At 51.9% G+C, this 24,192-nt stretch overlaps 1 protein-coding gene across 1 annotated transcript; it reads right to left on the bottom strand.

Moving 5' to 3' along the window:
• Positions 1 to 23,097, bottom strand: MAL (mal, T cell differentiation protein (MAL blood group)). Its single transcript, XM_077843348.1, has 4 exons — positions 22,923 to 23,097; positions 6,178 to 6,345; positions 4,865 to 4,990; positions 1 to 573 (listed from the first exon to the last, which is right to left on the bottom strand). Exons 1-4 carry the CDS (start codon positions 23,013 to 23,015, stop codon positions 499 to 501), a joined length of 462 nt encoding a protein of 153 aa, XP_077699474.1. The 5' UTR covers positions 23,016 to 23,097; the 3' UTR covers positions 1 to 498.
• Positions 23,098 to 24,192: the final 1,095 nt, after the last annotated feature.

The raw sequence follows: 24,192 nt of genomic DNA, 5'->3' as shown, positions 1-24,192 counted from the left end.
TTGAGCATAAAGGCATTTTATAAAGTATTTCAAAGGTTTATCATCTTCCACTGTGGACATCTGCAGATACTTGTTGGGTGACCTTTACTCCCCAGGACAGGGAGACTATCCATGAAGACTTGGAAACGTGCCCCAGGATGGGTACTCAAAAGAGCTTGTGGGAAGTCCAACAGACAGTTCTCAAGATCCGGTCCAGGGGTCACCAGGGGATCTTTGTTTCGTGGGCACAGTCCCTATTTCCCAGCCCCACAGCCCCCTTCCACAAATAGGAAACAGCTCTAGAAAGACAGCTCAGTGGTTGGAGTTTAAACATACAGGCCCCCAGCCCTGACATGAAGGTATATGGGAGAGTAAACATAACACCCACAAGAAACAGAGCATCGCTTTTTTGTTTTCTTTTTTCCACCATCGAGAGTATTTGTGCATTCTAAAATGTTATGCTGGAAGGCAGGCTGATCAGTTAACACCGTCTGGGTTTTCAGCAAAAGTTCTGCTGCTTTATGAAGACTTCCATCTGATTAAAGAAAACACTGCATGGACCACGTACAGCAGAGTGGCCACATATGAAAACACCTGAAACCGAGATAAACAACAATTAATGGGGGTGCATTGGGGGGGCAATGCGTGGGCTGTCCACACTCCCATGGTGCTTGGGGACGATGGCCTGAAAGGGTATGGGCCGCCGCTGCTTCTCGTCATTCCCATAGACATTTGTTCTGTGGTCCCATAATGCTTTCAGCACAGAGCTCTGGGTGACCTACTGATGCATAGGACGTGGTGTGCAAGGTCAACTACCTGCCATCACATGTCATCGTGCTGATGTGACCCAACTAGAAATGGAGACCCCCAGAGACCCTTCAAATAATACTGCTCTTAATGGAAATTTTCCTTCTCCCACACCACTAAGGCTAGAGTGTACCAGCTGTGATTCCACTGGCCTTGGCTAAGGGAATATGAACATGTGGGTTTGCTGGCTCTGGTTAAGGTCTTGATGCTGTCTGGTCATCCTCAGATCCCTACTAGAATTTTACTCCAGGAATCTTAATTTCATAAGCATGGGCAAGGGTGTGCCAGGCTCACAGGAAGTGAGGGACTGGAACAGGGAGGAGGGATGGGAGCTTTTGCAAAAAGGAGGGGGGCTTACTGAGAAAGCTGTTGGAAAGATCCGGTTGGCGTTTTGATGCTGGGAACAAAGGCCCTGGAAATGGGGCAAATGGTCACTTTGTCCCTGTCAAGTCCCTGACTTGTGTTCATGTGGGCACCATCTATTCCTACCACCCTGCTCTGTGTGGCTGGCCTCCCTGAAGGCTTTCCTGTCCCCACGTCAAATATCTGCACCTGGATTTGTGACCTTGGGTGCAAGGTCAAGAGTTTCCAACCCAGGCACAACATTAGGGCAGCTACGGTTCCATGACTCTTGAAAATGCCCATAAACACTAGCGGTCATCGTGCCTGCTCTCTCCCTGCCTCCACACATGGGCGAACCCTTCACCCTTATTGGCCAGAGGCGATGAGTAAGCCGAGTTATTTAATAACAAATGTAAGAGAACTCATCTGGGAACCCCTGAACACTGTCTAAAAGGCACAGTTGTATGTGAATGAGTGGCCCACCCCAAAAGAACACCTCTCCCTGTCAGAGGGGAACAGTTTAGTGTCTGGGGAATTCCAGACCCAATAAGAACCCTTGGCAAGAGCACCTCAGATGTCCCCGGCAGTAACAGGAAACACTTATTTTCCGAGTGAGGTCAAGCAATGGCACACTGGGACACTAAGAGCCAGGGACATGAATGCATAGCCTTGGGTCTTCAGAATCCCCTCTCCATAATGATGGCTGCCATTCGTGTTACTCCAGATTTCTGTAGAAATTTCCAGCTGCCCTCAGTAATTCCCACCAATCCCCGGGATCCCTCTGGCACACACTGTCTGCTGCCAGCAAAGAATAGAGGGAAAAGTTAGCTTTTGAGGCAGCTCCAACTAAGTAACACAGAGATGGGGAGAGGCAGGCCAGATGCTTCCAAAGGCCAGGAATGTGAGGGAGAAGGTCTTGAGGTTCCTCCTCATTTCCTGGCTGGCTACCCTCAGGACAGGAGAAAGGCATGATGTGGTTGGACCGGGTTTGCCCTGTGCACCAGAACAACTGATATTTTGCATAGAAAGGCGTGACTTTACATTGAACCGGGCTCAGATATCACCTTTGGCCCACTGCCTCGGCCTGCTGGCAGCATTTTTTTTTTTAAGATTTTATTTATTTTTTTCATGAGACAGAGAGAGAGAGGCAGAGACATAGGCAGAGGGAGAAGCAGGCTCCCCATGGGGAGCCCGATGTGGGACTCGATTCCAGGATCCCAGGATCCCAACCCGAGCCAAAGGCAGATACTCAACCAGGAAGCCACCCAGGTGCCCAACATTTTGATTCTTGATTCCGGCACTCCCGACTTTGCCGGGGCATGCCCATGTGTTGTCTAATTCAACTAACAAAAATGGAGGGGCATGAAGAATTGCGGAGTGGATAAATAGATGTTGGTGTAGTCACAGGTGGAATGCTATACAGCAACAAGAATAAACACTGTACATCTCCACCCCAAAATGCAGATGAGCCTCACAAACCTAAGGTTGAGAGAAAGAAGCCAGACATAAAAGAATGCACACTGTATGACTCCATTTACATGAAGTTCAAAAGCAGGCAAAATTGAACTAGGTAGCTAGAAATCAGGAAGGCGGTTCCTTCATTTGGGTGCACAGTGACAGCGGCAGGACAAGCGGATCCTGGGAGCCATTTATTATGTTCTAGTTCTCAATTTGGATGCTTGTTACACAGAGGGGTTACTTTATGGAAACTCACCCATCTGTACATTTGCAACTTGCTCACTTCTTTGGATGTATGTTGCATTTCGGTAGGAAGAAAAAGAAAAGTTGGAACATAGTAGATCATAGTGGTTCTCAACTAGAGATCTGTCCCATGGGCAGAGGCATTCACCCTATCTGGGTCTTTGTGCTAGCCACACTCCAGGTGCATTTCACTACCGTTACCTGCAATCATTTCATGGAAATTGTTGTCAAATGCCTTGCTGCTGCTGTCTGTTGGGAGAGAAGGCTTCTGGGGTTGGGATGGGGCGGGGGGGTATGAGGCCCTCTACAAGAGTTATTTGAAGAATGACAAAGGAAACACCTCACCAGTCTCCCAAGGGAAGAAGGAACAACCAAGGTGCTGCCTGGTTGTGTTACTATTTAGAAACCAGCCAGCTTGGAAGATAAGCCAAAGTGGGAGACACTCCCACACTGTGGGATATTTGAGGGGGTGTCAGGGACCAGGAAGTGGCCATGTTTATGGAACTGGAGAGTAGGCAGGGAACTTAGGGGGAATATGTGGCTTCCTTGGGGCAGAGAATGGGCCCATAGGGACCCAGGTGAGGCTTTCAGGAACTTTCCTTCAGACCCCTCCCTTTGGGAGCAAGAAGAGCACCACCTGCCAAACCCTTCCGTAGAGCCCAACAATGCCCCTTCCCATGGCTTTCCGCTCAGCCTCTGCTCTGCTCTTACCAAAAAGTAGAGACGGTACAGTTCAGGCATCTGGAGCTGGGATCTTGTGATTGATCACCACATTTGACCTCAGCATTTGTATAACTCACAGGTCGACCCCCAGAAATCTGAGGAGTGCTACTTTCCGAAGCTTTTTCATATTTTTGAAGCAACACCCAGGGTTAGAAATACATCTGATATTGCGAGTTCGAATACTTGTGGGAGCCCACATGTGCAGAGCTCTGGAGAAAGGTTTTGTGAATCAAAGCACCCTCCTACTCTCTGTCATCATTCTCATTCATTCCCTTAAGAAGAAAATGGGGTTATGACCTCAAAGCCCACTGGTGAGTCTGACCCTGCAGTTGGAGAAGGCTTCTTTCAGAGTGCAGAGGCCCTCCTGACCTGTGTACTCTGGCCACACACTGCGGACACCCCCATTTGCTCGGCTGATGGAGTGAATGAGGCTCAGGACCCCCCTCCCCAGGCCCCACACTGCTCACTGTGAGGGCCTAGAGAAGAGTGTTTAGCATCTCTACAGTCCCGAGGGAGTCAGACCAGAACTATAGGCCCATTTCACAGATGAGCAAGCTAAGATACCTGCTCAAGGCGCCTCCTCCTGCAGTGGGTTCTCAGAGTTGTCAGGCAGGAGACATCATCAAGAAGACCACAAGGTCTTATTATAGCAGCAAACGTCCACAGTGGAGGGCTCTGGACATGCTGGGCCCAGAAAGGCTTCTCCACAGCCCCAGCCCCAAAGCCAGGGCTTGGCGAGACACTAGCCACTTGATTTTACATCCCTGGGCTCAAGGCTTCCCCCAGCCTGTGTGATTTGAGGGAAGATCACTCAGGGAGAGCCAGCAGACCCAAGTGGCGAGCCTCACCACTTCAAACAGATGCTAAGAGTAAGGGTGACAGAGCTGTCCTGGACACTGGGAATTCCTGGCCATCTTGGAGCAAGTTATCCATGTTCTTGGTGTCCTAGTTCTGCATCTGTGAAATGGGTATAATAAGAGCACCTACATGCTAGTGGTACTGGGGAGAGTTAAATAAGATCCTTCACGGAGGGCTCAGATACTCTGTGGCACTCATGGTCATTTCCCTTTTGCAAAGCCCACCCAGGCACAGAGCCCTGGGCCAACCTAGGCCTGCACAGCACAGCACTGACCAGAGGGCTAAAGGAGGCTCAGGCACGTCATGGGTCATCTCCCTTCTCCAGGGCTTCGTTTCTTCAGAAGTCAGTGAAGTAAAAAGAAAGGGGAGGGCCCAAGCAGCCTTCTGCTGACCCTCTATGAGGGGGAGGGTGCGGGGGAGCTGGGACCAGGGGCAAATTGACTGGGGCACTCACCACTGCAGAGATGTTCTCGTGGTACTGTTTGTAGGTGTAGCCCTCCTGCATCCCAATGGTGGCCAAAGCTTCCAGCACAGAGGCGCTGAGGTAAAACAGGGCAGCGATACAGTGGTAGGCTGCGTCCTGCAGGGTCAGAAAGCACTGTCAGAGAGGTGGGCAGCTGCGGTCTTAACCAGGCCTGTCTCCTCGACTTGTTCCCTCCTGGCGTAGCTCAGATCCTGCCCTCATCTTCTGCTGCTTCCTTTGGGAAAGAAGGGCTTTCCTGCCCCGACCCCTGCCTCATCCACCCATCATCAGCCCCCAGCCCCCTCCTCACAGAGGCTGTGTAACCAGCACTGCCCACCTGGTTCTATTTCACTGGAATGGGGGCCATAGTCAGGACTTCAGGGGAGAAGGCACACAGCTTTCCCTTGAGATAGAATCAAGGAAGAGGTGGGGGTCAGGAGGGGCAGCCTGGGATCTCACAGGTAGAAATTGGCTCTGGCCCTGAGAAGCATCACGGGTGGCCTCAGGGACGAGGGCAGGGTGAGAGAGACCTAGGTCATTTCCACTGTCACTTTTGTCTTATTATTGTTTCATTTTGGGGGGCTAAGGGAGCTCCAGATAAGTTTAATAGCAAAGAGGAACCAGAATGCAGTTTGAGTAGCTGTCATTTGGAGGTTATTTTGCAAGTCTAAGTAGAAGGGCTTCTGAGGGTAGAGGCCTGGCCAAATGGTCCTGCCCCCCTTCCACTGTAGGTAAAGGGCAGGTATTCCATGTATAAGTTTTATCCCCCTGAAGGGCCTTCAAGGCAGAACTTATGCAGAATTAATGGGCCATCCCACTCCCCGCTCCAAGTCCTTCTCTGGGGACCCTGCTTTAGAAGGTCACCACTGGGCACTGGCCAGTAAGCCTGGCCTCACACTGGACAGCCAAGGGCAGCCTCCAGGTCCCTGCCCCCTCCTAAGATGGAATCCAGCTCTCTGGGGTGTTAGGAGATGCCAGCAGGCACCTGGCAGGTGCAGGTGGTATGGGGAGGGGCGGCTGGGCTGCTGGTTATCCATGAAAAAGGCAGTCATGCAGGAGAAAGCAGAGCAGACCCAATGGGAACCAGGCAACCTCTGCCTTCACCTTCTCCTGACCTCCTTGCCATGGGGGGCCCTGGGCCGCTGGGGAGAGCTCAGAGCCGAAGGCCTGGCCAGCTCAGCCTGGGAACGGGGCTAGGAGGCAATCTACAGGACGGCCTCACCCGGCGCTGGAAAAGCCGGCCTGCCAGGAGAGAGGGTCCAATACCCACCCACCCACCTCAAACATTCCAGACTGTGACTCACCAGGGTGACCCAGGAAGTCTCCCCGCCGTGGGCACCAATTATGTACAGGACAAGCAGGGCTGTGGTGGCCATGAAGCAGAACACAGACACAAACATCACCCAGCCCTGGACCAGGGGGATGGGCACCAGGGACGAGGCAATCAAGATCCACACCAGGCCCCCGAAGATCTGCAGAGGGAAGGAGGGCAGGGGTGAATATCGGGGCAGGAGAGCCCACACACAGGAAGGACCAGATCCAGAATCCTGCTGGGGCATTAGGGGCAGAAAAACAGAAAGGAGGCAGAGAACGGTGGTGGGCATTTTTCCTTACCAATAATGCCTCTTACTGCCCCTTCGAGGCATTGCCAGTCTCAGTCCCATCCCTGCTTGCTTGCCTTTATTCACGTTTTAACTACAATTTTTTTATTTAACAAAAACGCATATTGCATTTATATGCTGGCGCTAGCATTTTGCAAATATTAACTCAGCTATTTCTCACAACAACCCTGTGGACAAGGTACCAACCTGTTTTTCAGATGGGGAAACTGAGGCACGTGGACGTTAAGTCATTTGTCATCCCAGGAAAGGACTTATCTCCCCCCATATTATCATTATTCTAAGGTTTTATCCTTGATTAAATCCTCTTATTTTGACATTAAAATATATTTTCTCTTATGAAAGGTTAGTGACCAGTTGATTCTTTGGTCTTTACTTGGCACAGTAAATCAACCACACTATGTCATAAGCATAATTTTAAAAAACAATATTTGATCCCTTAAATCCCCAAGTCCAGGAAGTACTCTGACTACCAGGGTCAGGGCTGGAGTGGAGAGGTCTGCCTTCCTCCTCCTCTTCCCCTTCCTCCTCCTCTTTGGTGGCCTAGGACTGGTATGAGAGAAGCACTTCCCTGTTCTCATCCAGAGGACACCCTTGCTGCTGTCCGAAGGCTCAGGAAGCCCATGTTTTTAGAGGAGCGCAGGACAACGTAGGAGTCATAACACCCCCCGAGGCCACCATCTCGGCTCCCTGAGCTGAAGCTGGGCCTGTCTTCTCTTCCACTCTCCCTCTTCATCCCCGGGAAGGCAGCCCAGCCTCCTCTGCCATCCCCCACCCAGGTAAGGACTGTGCTTGGTAAGGCTGGGGCACAGGTGGACAGGGCTCTGTGGTCAAAGGTCTCCAAGGTCCTTCAGAGCATCTAGGGGCTGAGGACAGGCTGCCCCCCAGCCCTCCGTCCCCTACAGTGTGAGCTCGAGTGGTGTCTTGGCTCCCTCTCTGGTATCTGCTTGGCTCCCTTGCCCACCTGCTAGGCAAGAGACCGTCGTCCTCACAGGTGTCCTCTGACCCTCTCAGCTGAGAAGCATCAGGAGAGAGTCACATTTGAGTAGAAAATTCAGAGAAATGAAGAATCTGGAGTTATCAAAGCAAAGCTGAGCCTAATGAATCAGATATGGGCATCTCTGACCAGAACACTTCCTCTACTGTTGAATCTGAGGGTCCCTGAAGGCACTGGCAGGGGCAGTGGGGCACATTTTACAACTTGTAATCATTGGAGCAAACAGTTAACTAAAACTCCTTAGACAATCGTACCATAAGATCTGTGCATGTGTGTGTTTTTCATCCATAGCTACCTCCAAGATCACACAGATTACTTGGCCTTTCTCATAATGGGCCCTGACAAAGAGACACGAAAATGCTGGAGGTGTAGGAAGCCCAAGTGCGGCCTGGGGAGGTAGGAGAACTGGGCATGCCTGTCTGGAGGGCAGAGGCAAAGGTCTGGGATCCTCCTCTCCAGGGCATCCTTTGCCTGGACACCAGGTGACCATCCAAGGAGGAGCAATCTCAGTTAGGTTCCCTGTTCATATGCTCTCAGGGAGCCCTGCCCTTGCTTCTCCTTGGCAGCAGCCAGCACAAAATAGGTGCTCTGGGTTAGTTACAAGATGGCCATGTGGCCATGTGATGGTGGGGGTGAGGTCCCCCTTGTTCACAGCTAACTCCTGGGTGTGGGACATCTGTCCAGCTGTGCATCAGTGTCTGAGTTAGTTGGCCAGCCTTCAGGGTCTCCTGTCGGATGGGTATGGGTAAACTGTAATGATTTATGCATTGCCTGCCATGAGTCTGGAGCATGCAGCTTAGCTAGATGTGGTCCCAGTTTTGACACTGAGCTTCTGGCACCCAGGCAGAGGGAAGTCCTGGGTGCCAAGTTCATCCAGTCACTTGACCTGCTTCAGGTGTGGACTTTTACCTATATGATGAAGACTGTGTTCCAGCTCCCTGGAAAATTCATTCTCTCTTTCTCTCTCAGATTCCTGGAGCCTGTGGTAAGAATATCTGTTCACAGGAGCAAAGCCCACCCTGGGCTCGATCCCGGCCCCTGCCCCCTGGCAGACCTCAGGACCCTATCCTGCCTTTGGGTGTCCGACCTTGTGAAGATCCTTTTAACAATTATGCTTTTTATTTCTTTGCACAGTTTATCTATGGCAACAAGTTTCATAGTAAGATGGTGGGAAGCAATTCTCTCTCTATCTTACACAGCTTTAATGAGATATAATTCACTTACAAATTGCCTATTGAAAGTGTAAAATTCAATGGTTTGGGGATATTTATAGGTTTGTGCAAGCATTGGCTCCAGCCCAACTTTGGGACATTTTCATCACCTCGAAAGAATCTCTGTACCCTTTAGCTATCACTTGCTTCCCTCCCTCCCATCCCTAAGGGACCACTAATCAGTCTACTTCCTGTCTCTATAGTTCCTATTCTGAACTTTCACCTGAGTTGAATCATATAATAAAAGATGGGCTTTTATGACTGGCTACTTTCCTTTAGTATAATGTCTTTTAAGGAGAGGAAATCTCTCTCAGGGGGACTTTTACAAAATGTCTCTACCATCACAGCACACCCCATGGGCCCATTCTGACCCCTGCCATGTGAGGGACATGAGGTGAACGTGTCTCATTCTGGAGCCTCCAAGCTAGAAACAGGCGAGGAGCCACTGGTTCCCAGGGACGTTGGTGAAGGAAGCACGCTCCAGGCCCAGTCTGTCCCTGGAATGTATTTTAAGTTGCACATCGTATGAAGGTCAAGCCCTCGACATAGATGAAATGATTAAAACTGGGGTCCTGTCCTCTGCCACCACGGCCCTGCCCCCTGGGGCTCGGGGGAGAAATGTGGGGCTGTAGGAAGGAGCCCCGGGGGCCCGCCTGGGAGGGGTGCTGAGGTGGGAGCAGGCCATCCCTGAGGCCGGGAGGCCGAGCGGCGGCATCTCCTCCCAGCTACGTGCCTGTGAGCGGGCGCAGGCACCACTGCAGTGAGAAGTCCGTGCAGATGCACGTCGGCAGCTGTCGGCAGTCCCGGCGGCCCCGGCCCCGCAGCGTCCACCACCAGGGTGCTCGGGAGCCGGCCAGGGGCTCTCTGGCCACCCGAGCCGCCGCAGGAGGCCGCGGCATGAGTCAGCCTCTCGGCCTCGGCTTCCTTGTGTACGAGTGGCAGTTCAGAGCTGGGTCTCCCCAGGGCAGGCTGGCGCACGCTGGCTGGCACTATGGATGTGAGTGTGCAGCTTCTGGCGCTGTGCCCAGCACCACCCACAACCGGGGTAAGATGCTGCTCACCCACGAGGCCAGCTGCCCTCACAGACAGATGCAGAGGCAGCCGACTTACAAGGCAGGATGATAACAGCCCGGAGTGGCACAGCGGCCTGGACTGGTGCGGGCCTCCAGTCAAGTCTCAGAGGGAGAGTTGGACTAACTGGGTAACTGGGCCGAAAGGTCAAGAAGTGGCTTTGCAGGGGGAAGAAGGAGTATATAATATAATAATATAACACAAGAGGCAAGTCCACAGGATGCTGAAGTGGCAGTGAGGGCCTCAGAAGGCCCGGCAGCTGGGCCTAGGGGAGGCAGTGAGGGGGAGGGGTGGCTGAAGGTGGGGCTCAGGGGGTCGAGCCTCCAGGCAGAGCAGATCCCTAGGCCATGTGATGGCCTTCAAGACCCCGCTCCGTGGAGAGCTGGGGCTCAGTGTGAACCATGGGACAAAGCCAGTGCCTGCCCCACTCCACCTACTAAGTGTGCAGAGAGCAAACAGAGAGAGCAAGCAGAGCGCCCACACCCGGGGAGATAAGGCTTTCCGGGCAGGTAGCAGTCCACCCCATCCTGGCCTCAGGACCCCACTGGCCAAATATTTGTCAAGAGAAGGGGGGTAGGTGAGGGTTCAAGCATTCCTTTTGTAAAGAAACCTCCAAGCGGCTCCCAGCTCCCAGAGGCAGCAAATGCTCACAGGCAATCATTTTGAAACATTAGTCATCCAAGTGGAGGCATGACTCCAGTTTCCGCTCATCTCTGTCAAGGGGCCGGACTTCCCACCACCCCCTGCCTACACCCAGGTCATCCCCTGTACTCCCAGACAGAGATGGTGCAGCTGGCTATGGTAGCTGTAGAAAACGACCTCTAAGTTGGGTGGCCTTAGGATCTTCTGCACTGAGCTCTCTCTGTGGGGTCCAGAACCCCAAGCTGGAAAATGGTGGCAGGTCTGGTTTAACACTGTGGTCTGCAGCCCTCACTCAGTGCTAGAATTGCCTGGGATACCTTGAAAAAACATCAATGCCCAGGGTCTGACTCTAGTGGAGAGAAGGAAAGTTCTAGCATATGCAACAGACATCCCAGGCTGTTTGCCAAAAGCCTGAGAACATCCTTCCATAACACGAGCCCTGGGGTTATGTTCTGGTGATTCCTGTCAAACAGAAGAAGAACTGGCTCCTGTCTCCGACACCCTGCTCGACTGTCCGGTGATTCCAGCCGAGGCACCTCTCCAGGTCCTGACTGGGCTTCAGTGCAAAGCTCCCTTTCCTCTTCTTTCCTCAAGATTTCAATCCCTGTCTTGCCTTGTCCTCGACTGTCCTCCAGATCCAGGGATATAGCCTCAGTGTCTGTGAGTAGGAATGAGCTGGTGATCTGAGGCCCCGACCCCTGGTATTTCAGGATTGGAAACCACCCATCTTTAATTCAGTCTGGTTTGGGATGCTGAGCAGAGTTGAGATTCCCTAAGAACCAGGGGTAATATACAAAATCAAACTAAAAAAAATTCCAAAGACCTAAAAGAATTTATATTTGTGCCTGTGCAATCAAATGATTTTTGAAAAAAAAAAAAAAAAAACAAGAAAAATTACCTCAGGAAATAGTCTCTGTGGGAGCTCTCGTATAAACTTAGACAAGGTTCCCCATTTTTCTTTCCGAAGCTTAATCCATAGGAGGCAGGCTACCAAGTTTCTTTTCTTTTTCTTTCTTTCTTTTCTTTTTTTTGCTACCAAGTTTCGATCTCAGCTCTGCCACTTACTAGCTGGGTGGCCAGTTGTTCCTGGGCAGGTTTCTTAACCTCTCTGTTCCCTATTTGAAAAACAGTGATAACAACAGTGCCCACCCAGCCCATGGGGTTGGGGTGAAATGGGGTTATGTCTGCGGAGTACCTGGCACATGGTGAGCACCTGAGCGCTTGCTGTCTCAGCTGCCATATGATGAGGCAAAGCCTCTTCTGTAACCATGTGAAGATTCCCATAGGTCTAGGATCTCAACATGCACAATTATCCACTCCAAACCGTATTGGGATCTTGAATTTAAAAATAGCTTCAGAAACATCAAAAAGAGAAAAACTGATGATCTCCCCAAAATCAAAAGCTGAGAAAAATGTTTCTGCCTCTGTGGAAGGAAACACAAAGGACATTAAAATGGGAGAGAGTTTTCCTTCAAACAATGAGCTTTGGTTACAAAAGGGGGAAAAGGAATCCTCCAGCACATTCTTGAGATTTGTATGGTGTTTCCACTGCTTGTGCAAGGCTGAAAGAGCTCTGCGTCCACAATCACCCAGTGTTTTTGCGGCACGGCTGGGATAACTGAGGTCAATGCGGGAGAATTGCTCAAATTCTCTGGATGTTTTTCTGGGGCTCCATTTTACTTTGTCAGGGTCTTCACAAGAAGACACTTTTCCAATCTCAAGTCAAGGTGTGAACTTAAAGAGGACTTCTCATGCAGGGTTTTACACACACACACACTTGGTAGCGTGGCGCCTTGGAGTCCAGCACCAGAATTCCCAATGGCTCTGAGGGCACGGTGTGGGTTTCCTGAAGGCACACGTAAACAGGAGTCTGTAATCTGAACTCTTGAGAAGCAAAGGAAACTGGTCACTGAGTGTAGGCTGTGCACCTACCACTGAGCTATCCTGCCACTTTGGTCAGGGGGCCTCAGATCATCTCCCTAAGAAGGAAAAGGAAAGATAGCCACACCAGATGAGACAAGTCCCAGCTGCTGTGAGCTCTGAGCCCTTTGGTGCTCTCTCGAGGCCACCTGGACCAGTAACCTCAATTTGTGTTGAGAGAAATGTCTATGCTCACTGGATTATTTTAGTGGTCAGGGGTTATTGCAATGCTAGAAAGGGATGTCATGTAAGTGATCTGACCAGTATAATAACTGTGTGCTCTAGGAGAAGCTCAATGAGCTCTAATGGTTGAGTGGCTAAAAAGATTCATCATTCTGTGAGTTAGAGTGGAGAGCATTTGTGTGTGTGTGGGTGCGTATGCATGAGTGCATGTGTGCCTGAGTGTGTGTGTATGTGTGTGTGTGTACAGGCTGGTTATGGATGTGCTATTGCAGAGAAGGGTAGGGTACCACAGTGAAGTCAAGAGGACATAAGCACCAGGTAGGAGGAGGCACAGAGGGAGGTCAGAGGGGAAGACCAAGACAAGATTCCCAAACACTGACGCCTTCCCCAAAGACCCTTGGCTCTGAAGAGAAGAGTCTCTTCAGAAAACAGATCTGAGAGGGAGGCTGGGGACTCTTTTCCTGTACTGAGGGGGGGGTGGGGTGGTGATGGCAGGAAGCACACGTGTGGGGCTTATGCCAGCTTCTCTGGTTCTTGTGTGAGCCTCACCCCGCTGTTGTAGAGGAACTCAGTCCCCAACAAATCAAAGGAGAGGCTTCCCTGGCTCACCCCCTCCCTCATTCATTTGTCCATCCATGCATTTAGCAGAAGTCGAGAGTGCTCTTGACCATGGCCAGCACTGAGGCAGGTACATCCCCACAGGTAGACCTTAGCCAAAGGCATGCACTAAAACACGGATCCATCTCTCCCTTCCAGTCTTGCTGCCAGACTCCACTGGAGCAGCTCTGGGTCCACCAAGCACAGAGTCAGGTCCTGGTAAACATGTCAGGACCCCAGTGAGGGTAACCAGCTAAACATCTCTGCCCAGGACAGGGACAGAGCCCAGCAATTTACACAGACCCCATAGGGAGGTGTCTGGGGGGGAGGAGTCAGAAGATTCTCCCTGTGTGGACCCCCACTGCCTCTGTCAGCTGACAAGGCAGCTCACTGGGAGTCTGACTGCTGAGGCTACACCAGGAGTGGTGTTGAGGCCACCCGACTCAGTTTACCTATGCAAGTTGCTCCAGCCCCCCCACCGACCCTTCATCACCAGGGTCATTCTTCCAGGGGCACCCATTGTGCCATTAGGCCTCTCAAGGCAGGCTTGGATAGTGTCTCTTCATCTAATCTGGAGGTAAGGCCAAGACTCAGGGAGCCTTGAGTCTGTTTGTGGAAAGGGAGCTAGAGACTTGAGATTCAGAGGGTTAGAGGTGAATTCAGGTCTGCAGTGACATTAACACGGTGGGTGTGGATGGAGAAGAGGCCTCTGTCCAGGCCTGCAATCCCACTTCCCTCCAGCCCTGGGGAAATCTCTTCCACAGTACACACTATACCTCTGCTCTAGGTACTGGCCACTAGTCACTCCCTCCCCGTGCAGAGGACAGTCACCCATTCCTGAATGAATGAAAAGTTCTTTCTGGTCCACAGAGCTAGGGGCTTTCAGACAAGCATGTCCTCATTTGGATGGAAAAATTTCCTAACCTTACCTATACCCACGGGCTTTACCCAGCAGGATAAACAGAGACAAGGAGGTTCCGTGAAAAATGCCAGTAAGCCACCTGTAAGAGGGGGGCACATCCAGGGAAATGCTAGACCAGATGGGGCTGGCTGCAGTGCAAGAAAAACAAGAGGCACTAATGGGCATCACTAAGTCGGACAGTAATGTGGTGAGCCAACAAACAAAACAGGTGTGTACCCTGTGTAGCGGGAAGGGACTGCCCACACAGGGCTTCTTTCCAGGGTCCTAGTGGTTCTTTCTTGGGAATTGTAGGTGACTGTCAATTTCATCCTCCATCTGCCCCCTTGGAGTCAAAGACACCCTTGTGATTCATAGTAGCCAGGTGGGAGACGAGAAGTAGCCCCTCCTACCAACACAGGCTAAGAACAAAGGCTTCAGAGGGCATGATCTGTGCCAGGAACATGAACAGACTTAGGGTCCAGGCAGGAGACACAGCCAAACAAGGGATGGCCATACAGGTGCCAAGTGCCAGGAAAGGGAGTGCTCTCAGGGAGGGCTTCCAGGTGGGGGCACAGGGGAAGTCTGGGCTTAAATGATAGAGAATTTAGTCCCACCATGCCACCTGCACTAAAGGGACACCTCCAATGGAGACCAGTGCAGGGCTATGGGCTGGTTCTAGAAAGAGTCCTAAGACACAAAAGCAAAGTGGAATCCTTCCTGTCAGGCCCCTCTACCCATCCGTGCTTGGCTTATCATAAGACACAGGGCAGTAAGGAGACTGGGAGGGGTGAGGACACACTTTTGTGCCAGAGGCCACCCTCTTCCTGAATCAATGCTCTTCCAGATGGTGGCCATACACTGATACACTGACACTTGAAGATAAATTATTTTTGTAAGGCTTAATCCCAGGCCCATTGGTAACTGGCTCCGGGTAGAGGCAGCAATTTGCATGACACTGAGAATTCACAAAGCTCTCCCCACCCATCCTGGCACCAAGCTGACAGGGTGGGGCAGGAGAGAGGCTTAAGACATCCCCTGCCCCTGGGGCAGGAGGCAGGCAGGACTGCCACCCCAGCAGGCTGGCCAGGGTCAGCTCGGAGCAGAGGAGGGGAATGGGTCTTCTGCACCCCTCCTTCTAGCAGGGATTGGCCAGTTGATCTCAGAGCAGATGTTTGAGTCATTGGTAAATTAATAATAGTGGCACTTAACAGCTGTCGAGCAGTAACTATGTGCATCATGTCGTTTTGAGAGCTTTGTGCATATTACCCTCATTCACTCATTCCTCGCCTCAATCCTCAAGGTGGGTGCCATTATATCACCATTGTATTGATGCAGAAACTGAGGTGCAGTTGCCTGCCCACATCCCCACAGCTGCTGAGCACCCGCTCGGACAGGCTGGCTGTGCAGCCTGGGTCAGATTCTCCTCCGTGCGCGTGTGGCAGTTACCCAAGGCAACCCACAAGCAGTTCACCATGAAACCTCCCCATGTGTAGGGTCGCTTTGGAAATGGCCATGAGAACCGCCACATCGAATGCCAGGAGACTAGTCCCTGAGCCTCCCGCCGGCTCTCTAGCCAGAGCCACCCCGGGTCTAGAGAGAACCGCAAGGGAGGTGGCTTCCGGAGGCAGGCTTTCCCTCCCCCACCCCTCCACTCGCTCAATAGGCTCTGTTCTTTCAGAGGGAAAGAATAGCAAGGTTTGTGTTTAAGACCAAAAAACAAGCGAAAGATCAGAACACTGAAGGACGTGACTCCCTCTTCTGCAGGCACAGGCCTGCAGTACTCATCCCCGGGTCCATCAACAGGACATCTGTCATGAGCTGCCCCCCACCCCTCACCCCTCCTGACAGGTGTAAGGGTGCCAGTCTCACTTTTGGTCCTTCTCTGTTTGCTCGGTTCTAGGACTCTCCTCCCACCCTTAAAGCCTGCGCCCTTGGTTTTCTGAGGGCCATCATCAAAGTTGGATCCCGGAGTGTTTCGGGGCTACTCCTCCTGCCTCTTCCTGGCCCCTTCCTCCTCTTCCTGGTCCCTTCCCTCCCAGCCTGACTTCGTTCTAACAGGAATCCGGGGCTATGGTGTGGAATTTCAGGTCAGCTGAGACTGGCTGTGCCTCTTCCCACTGCCGTGCATATCAATGTGTGACGGCTGGTGACAAGGCTTTTCTTTTAGTTCCTACATATTTTCTTCAGGCCTTAGGGACTTGTTTTGCCCCAGTGTGGGCAGAACATTAGCTATTAATGAGGTGGGAGTAGCAGAGAGCCTGGAGCTAAGCCTTGCACAAAATCACTAAATCAATGCTAGTTCGTTACCTGGGAAATAATCATGCTGCTGGTGCCCAGCAGGAGCTACCCAGGAGCTAGGCCTTTCCACCAGAATGTATAAGGCCAGCTGGGGCCCCACAGATGCAGAGAGTAGCAGAACCTGCTCCAGGCCCCCAGGAACAACCTGAAGCCATTGTAGAGTGAGCCTACACTTGTCCATGGCATTAGTGCTTCTGGAATGAGGGGTGCCACTCACTCACTGTCCTCGTATCCATCAGCACCTGAAGAGAACACCTGCTGGAGTATTTTAGTGTCTGCCCCTGATGGCCTTTGGTCCAAAACACTTTGTCCAAGGACTGATATTTGGGAGTCCAAAAGGAAGCCCCAGGCAGGCTTGTGTGTGTGTGTGTGGAGGGGGGTGCGGTAGCGGGGGGAGGGGGGGGCGGAGGGGGCAGGGGGCTGGAGTTGGAAGCCAGGGCTTAACATGAATCTGTTAGTGTTCAGCCCCTAGCCCGATCCAGGCGTCGACTGGCTGGCCCCATCCCACCTCAAGGCAGGCCCCAAACCATCCAGTCCCCACCCACAGCCTTTCCCAGAGAATACGCCTAATCCCAGAGCAAAGCCAAGACACTCCAAAGGTTGTGCAGAGCTGGCCTAGGCTGCACTGTGAGCAACCCCCATCAACATCCCCCAGCCCTTCCCGCAGAGGGCGTGGCAGGTGTAGGTGTAAATAGTCAGCCTTTGTCCCTGACCCAACCTGAGTGACCAGAGTGCGAGTGTGAGCTAGCGCTCCTCCTCCCCTGCAGCGGCATCTGGGATCCTCCTCTCCTGAAAGCACTCAGACAGAGGATACCTCCTCCGGCCCTAGGTATTATCCCATCTGCATCAAGCCAGGGAGGGACCTACTTAGAGGTCCCTTTTAAGGAAGCTTAAAAGCAACCTTTTTCGAAGTACCAAGGTTGTGATGACAAATGCATGACCATCTGGGAGTTAAGCCCCATTATCACACTAAACAGTTTCCAGACAACAGCTCAAAGCCACTGACTCCTGATCAAAGCAGTCCTCTGGTTCTTGAAAAACCAGAAAAGTCATTTCTCAACTCCAAGAACAAACCCCTGAGAACCCCTGAGAGACGAACAAACCCCTGAGAGAAGAACTATAGTTCTTCCCCTCCCTTTAGAGAGGAAGAAAGGAGAAAAGCCAGGCAGTGTCCTTATCCCCTTCTAAACAGCTACAGAGAGGGGCCCCCAACACAAGACAAGGACATAGGGCCGGGAGTCAGTGGGCGCAGCCAGTGAAGGCCAAGCTCAGCCGCTATCCTACACTGGCCAGCCCCCACTCCCTGGTGACTACAGAAGAGGTCCCTGGCTGGGGCAGCAGGGAAATTTCACCAGAAGCACAGAGGGTGCCTGCCTTGAACCCAGGAGAACCTTGTAGGGCATCTGGCTCCCTGCCCCAGCCTCTCACTAAGCACTGTCTCCACTACTCTGTCCCTGGTAAAAACATTGAGGGGGTGGGCTGGTCTACTGATGGCCACTCCAAACTTTTGCTGAATCAATGGCTTATCAAATGCAGATTCTTGGGCCCAGCCTTGACCTAGTGACTCAGATCCTTCAGGGTTTTTTTTTTTTTTTTTTTTTTTTTTTTTTTTACAAGCAGATTCAGGGGCTGGGAGCTCCCCAGTGGCTCTGAGCTGCCCCTTCAACTCCTGGGGTGGGGGTGGGGGGACATGGAGAAAAGGGAAGAAGGGAACCAGGCCCTCCCCTGGGCTGCCCTTTCATGATCCTTTCTGCTGTGGGCAAAAAATCATCATGGGTGTTGGGGTGAATGCAAAATCCTGGACATGACTTGCTGTCACTGTAAGAAGTGCCACCCTGGAGACCGAGTTACCTGAGGAAGCTGGGCTCCACCCCCTCCTCTGCCTCCCCCCCCTTCCCGTTCCCCACCCCCAACCTCAGTCTCCTCCCAGCTCCGAAAAATTCAAAATTCGGTTTCGGTGAGTACAACTCTCATCTCCTATGAGTCCTCATGCTGTCTTCACAATGTAACCAGAAGGTGGACCACCCACCAGAAAACTGCTATATCATCCTGCCTCTACCCCACCCTCACTGCTCCACGCCGGCTCTGTAGGGCAGCTGTTTACCAGGCAGGTGAAAATCTAGGGCAGGTCTCAGGACTTGTCTGGTCACTCTCAAATAATAAAAGTCCTCAGCTTCTTTGGGTGAGAGAAACAGTCTCATTTGGGTAACTACTGTATCCAGTTCACTGTGAGTATCGAAACTGCAAACCCCCTTCCAGGTGAAGCTCCCCACTTCACATTCACCTCAAAAAGTGCACCCTTAGGAGCCTTGGCTCTCACCCTCCTTTTCTGCATTCCCCAAGTCTCTCTTCATCCCCAGCCATTCCAGCCAGTGGCTTTTCCTTTTTCCTCTGTCAGTGGCTGGAAGAGGGAGCCAAGTTAATGGTTTCATAACCTGTGTTTTGGCATTTCCTTCACAAGTTCTGAGAGCGCGGGCCAGTCACCTCTCCTGGCACTTTGTGAGAAGAGCTTCCTCTGGCCCTGGCCAGAGCTGAGACAAAGAGCATTCGACGTTAACATTTTGTTCCGTGAATGGTGGTCTGAGTGTCATAGAGCTCCTGGCTTAGAAAAGAAGAGGAAGAGGCAACAAGAGACTGTGATCCCCAAAGAAAAAGTCTCCCCTTGAGTGGGGACAGGGGAACAGGCCAGAAGCAAAGCCTCCAGGTGAGTTGTTGGAAAACAGGACATTCTGCTGGGAGCCTCTCAATGGGGGGGTGCCCCTGTGACTCCACTGCCTGCAACAGCGGTATGGCCTGTGTGGCTCACACTACCTGGTAGGGCCAGCCTTCTACTTCCTACCACGCCCTACAGCTTTCAGAGGTCTGGGATAGGGGTGCTGGGCCAGAGTGAGGTTGCCGTATACTGCCACCCACCCCTCCCCCGAGTCACCACCCTTCCCAGCCCCTTTGGGCAGTTTCCTTGCCTTGAGAGGGGAGAGGAGGGGAGCTCCACCCTGTTGGCCTTGGATGCTGGCATCTGTGACTCTCGGGCTACTGGGAAGTCAGGCATGGGGTATGAATTGTGACTAATCAACTCAATGGACCACAGATTTAGAACATACCCAAGCATTTCACACCCATTGGATTAGCAGAAAATTGCAAATTCTGATGCAATCCAGTGTGGCAAGGATGAGGAACAGTGGGGACTTTCACGCACTGCTGGTAGGAGCTGGAAAGGTCCAGGTTTAGCTCGAAACAGACAATTTGGGGACCTTCTTTATCAAAGAAGGCGAACTAAGGCAGGGTCTTGGAAGGGGCCTGAGCTTAATTATGCTTCATCAGCTGGGTAACTCTGCTTCCAGAGATTGGACATTGGAATCAACCTTTTGAACAGCAATGTGATAACATCTGGGAAAAGGAAGATGTGCCTTTCCTATGAAGCAGGAGGTTAAATCCTCCCTATGTGTTCTGGGAGGAACTTCCCAACATGTAGCTAATGAGGCACATAGAAGAATGTTCTTGGCAATGCCATCTGCACCAGCAGAAAAGAACAAATTTAAAACAGCCAAAATGTCCATCAAGAGAAGAACAGATTAGGGATGCCTAATCTTTTTTTTTAAATAATAATCACCATAATTTCACATGAAATCATACCTCATTGTAGTTTTTATTCCATTTTTCTAATGACTAATGATGCTGAACCTCTTTTCATATGCTTATGAAGCTCCTCTAGAGAAATGCCTATTCAAGTTTGTTGCCCATTTTCTAGTGGGTTGCGTGTCTTTTTGTTGTTGAGTTGTAATAGTCTGTAATTTAAAAAACCCTTCTCAGAGTTCTATAATTCACTACTCTTTCCACACATCAAGACACATACAGTTTCCACTCTAAAATCTTACAAACTGTGCAGAGGAATACTTAAAGAACCAGTGTCGGCTTTCTTTTCTGCTCTCCCAAGCACCCCGTGGGTGTATCCCCACTCTGGAGAGGAGGAAAGAGATTCAGAGGCACACACTGAGGCACCCAAGGTCTCTTGGGGAGTTGGGAGGAAGGAAGGGAAGTGGGAGAGCAGGGCTGAGATTAAGAAGAATAAAATCTTTTTTTTTTCTCAAAGACTTATTTACTTATTCTAGAGAGAGGGAGCACAAGTGGGGGGAGAGGCAAAGGGAGAGGGAAAGCAGAAACAATCTCCAGTAGACTCTCTGCTGAGCAGAGAGCCCAGCTGTGGGGCTTGATCTCAGGACCCAGAGATCATGACTTGAGCTGAAACCAAGAGTCAGATGCTTAACCCACTGAGCCACTCAGGTGCCCATAAGGAGAAAAAAATCACTTCTAACACAGCTGAGAGGAAAGTGTTCCAAGCAAGAAAGAATGACTTTTTCTAGAAGCCTTTACCATCTCAGGCCACAGAACTGCCTCGGGAGGAGTAAATTTCCACTAACTCATGGTTCTGAGATTTCCCACACTCAGCCTTCTTTCACTTTTTGGGTTTCGGAGGTGGTATCCTCTCGTCCCCACCCAGCTGATTGCTCTGTTTGGCTGGGCTGTTCCTACCCTCAGCGGCACTCCTTCCCCTAAACTGTGATACCAAGAGGAGGCAGAGGGCACTGGGAGTCTTGTCCCTTCGGTGAAGCCAGCATTCCCCACCTTGCCCCTCAGCCCCCCCTCCCCCCGCACCTGCCACTATCTTCTGCCACCTGAGCCCATTCTTGTCAGGGCAAGAGGAAGATGGTACAACAGAGTCTTCAGCCTGGAGTTCAAGTAACACACTCTGATTCTTGTTTTAATGCTCCTCAAACAGCTACAAAGACATTGTAAGCCACTTATAAGGGCAGTTTAAAAGCCACTAGGAATATCTTTTGTTGCTTAAAAAAACCTCTCTTGCCCCATCACACCTCACCATTAGCCATCATCTGTTTTGGTTATGAAACTCTGCCTTTGTAATGCAGTAGCCTCTGAAGAAACCACCCACTACTTATTCCCAAGTCATAGGGTCTATGTGCTCTTTTCAGAAACTCAGTCTTGGGGAAGCACAGGCTAACTGCTGAATGGCAGTGCAGATGAGCCATTTGGGAAAAGAATATTCCAGTGGATGCAAGGAATCCTCTCTCTGGGCCTGGATGTCCCCATCCATAAATGGTGGGACTGGGCTTAGTGGTGTCCAGGGTGTCTTCTAGATGTCACTTCCTTAGATTCTGGTTAGCTCCAGGATCTGAAGGTATTCTGGATACACCCAGGTTTGGGCTCAATGCAATTCACACTTCAGTGATAGGGCGCCCCCAGGCAACCTCAGCCCCCTTAGCCCTTTCCCCCAAACCCTCCATGGAGAACAGAAGTTGCTTCCTTTGCTGTTCACATCCTTCTGCCTCCAATCAGACAATAAGAAGCCAGGGTCCCATTTTTAGACATTCAAGCTAGGACGTAGTCTTTTCCAGTGGGGGTGCAGGGAAGGAGTCTCTGTGACCACAACGCACCACACCCACAGAGTAAATACACCACGCCCCCTCCCAGGTAAGGGACTGCGCCCCCCGCAGCGGTTAGTTAGGCTGAGGGAGACCTGAAGCGTCCCCACACAGCGACCACCTTACTAAGAGCCGGGAGTGGGAAGTGCTTTCCGTAGCCACCAGCAGCCGAGACAGTGCAGCTCCAGCTTCAGGAGCCGGGTTCCTGCCGCCCAAGGTCAGCCGAGGCCCAGGACCGCTCAGGCTGCTCCCTCTCCCTTACCCCCACCCGCCCGCACAGGGCAGGGTGACTGTGGCGATCAAACGGTGGCTTGTTTTATTATTTCCAGTTCAAAGTGGTGGCAAGAACGTTCACTCGCCAGAAACTTTCAAATGCCAGAAAAGAATAATCCAGATTCAGCTCCTTATACTACACCAACCCAATCTGCGGACCTCAGTTGGCAATGCGTACTCAGGTTTCCTTCTTTTATCTTTTTTCTTTTTTCTTTCTTTCTTTCTTTCTTTCTTTCTTTCTTTCTTTCTTTCTTTCTTTCTTTTCTTTCTATTCTTTCTTTCTTTCTTTCTTTCTTATTTTCTTTTTATTCTTTCTTTTTTTCTTTCTTCCTTTCTTCCTTTTCCTTCCTTCCTTCCTAATTTTCTTTCTTTCTCCTTTCTTTCTTTCTTTCTTTCTTTCTTTCTTTCTTTCTTTCTTTCTTTCTTTCTTCTTTCTCTCTCCTTCCTTCCTTCCTTCCTTCCTTCCTTCCTTCCTTCCTTCCTTCCTTCCTTTCTTTCTTTCTTTCCTTCTTTCTTCTTTCTTCTTTCTCGAAACCCTAACCCTGGGAAAAGCTGGGCGCTCCTACAAGGACGTCGCCCTCTCGGAAGGGCATACTCTGCGCGACTCCAGCGAAGCGAGTTGGGAGGGGGGCTCTGAAACCAGCGCACGGCAGGTGGACCCAGGCCTGCTTCCAACATTCGACCCATGTTGCGAATTTGGACTTCCCACCTGGGTCCCGGGGACTGTCCACCCATTGCCCTTGTCTAGAGGGGGCCGAACGACGGGGCGTGGGACGGGAGGAGGGACACCCCGCTGTGGCCCAGCTACCCCGACGCTCCGGAGACCCGTGCAGCCTGCGGCTCCGGCCGCCACCACCCATCCCGCCCCTTCCCTGGGCACGGCCGCGCCAGCCACTCACAAACTCGAAGATGAAGAGCAGGTCCGGGAAGGTAGTGAAGACGGAGAAGCCGCTGGGCAGGCTGCTGCCCCCCGACGCCGCTGCTGGGGCCATGCCGGCGGGCTGGACGCGCGGCTCGGCTTCGCGCTGACCGCTCGCTTGCTCGGCGGAGCCCAGTGGCCCCGGCGCCCCAGCGCGCGGGTTAAGAGGAGGGGAGCCCGGGGCCGAGGAGGGAGGAGCCGCGGTCCCCGCCCGCCCCGTCCCCGCCCAAGGCCGAGATGCGCGCCGCCCGGACCCTCCCGAAGGCGCTGCGGGTGGTGGCGCTGCGGGCCGGCCCGGCTCCTGCGCGCACCTCCCGCGCCACCTCCCACCCGAGCAGGCCGAGGCCCCTCCGGGGAGGCGCTTCGCACGCCTGGCACGGGATCGCCGTCCCTTAAGAATGATAACCATCACTATCCAGGCCCCCCGGAGTCCCCATCGTGACACCCCGCGGGTTACCATTGCCTCAGCTGCTCTTAAGTTGGGTCTCCTCATCTTTCCTCTGCGGGCGCTGATACGTGCGACCTCCGCGTTCAGGCTCAAAGCGGGACGAGGCCCCAGTCTGCCCTCGGCTGCAGGCGGGGGGCTGGGGGCGGCTCCGAGGCAGCTCTGGCCACGCGCCCCTGCTCCCCGCGCCTTCAGGCCCAGCGCGGGCCTCTCCCCCATGCACATCTGTGGGGCGGGAAGAGGCTGCCCCCCCCCCCCCCCCGCGGACCCCGCCAGGAGGGCTGCTGCTGCTGCTGTCGGGGCAAGTCGGCCTCGAATTCCAGGGACCGAAAGGGACATTTATAGAGCAGATTTATCTCCTTCTCTCAGAGGGGGTATCCCGGGACCTCTGTGGGTAGGATGGCCCCTTCTCTTACCCTCCCATTGCCTGGATGTTGTTTTGGTTTTGTTTGTTTCTTCCTGGACTAAGATTTAATCTTTTTTTTTTTTTTTTGCCTTTATTTCATTTATTTTTACTTTTTATTTATTTTTTAAAATAATATTTATTTTATATGAAATAAAATAAAATAATATTTATTTTATATAAAAAATATAAATCATTTATTTATTTATTCATGATAGACACACACAAGAGAGAGACAGAGAGAGAGAGGCAGAGACATAGGCACAGGGAGAAGCAGGCTCCATGCAGGGAGCCCGATGCAAGACTCCATCCGGGACCCCAGGATCATGCCCTGAGCCAAAGGCAGGCACTAAACCGCTGAGCCACCCAGGGATCCCCTTTTTGCCTTTATTTTAACACAAG

The sequence above is a fragment of the Canis aureus genome, chromosome 12 (genome assembly GCF_053574225.1).
Source record: "Canis aureus isolate CA01 chromosome 12, VMU_Caureus_v.1.0, whole genome shotgun sequence".
Lineage (NCBI taxonomy): Eukaryota > Metazoa > Chordata > Mammalia > Carnivora > Canidae > Canis > Canis aureus.
This window is presented reverse-complemented; position numbering and strand designations above follow the sequence as displayed.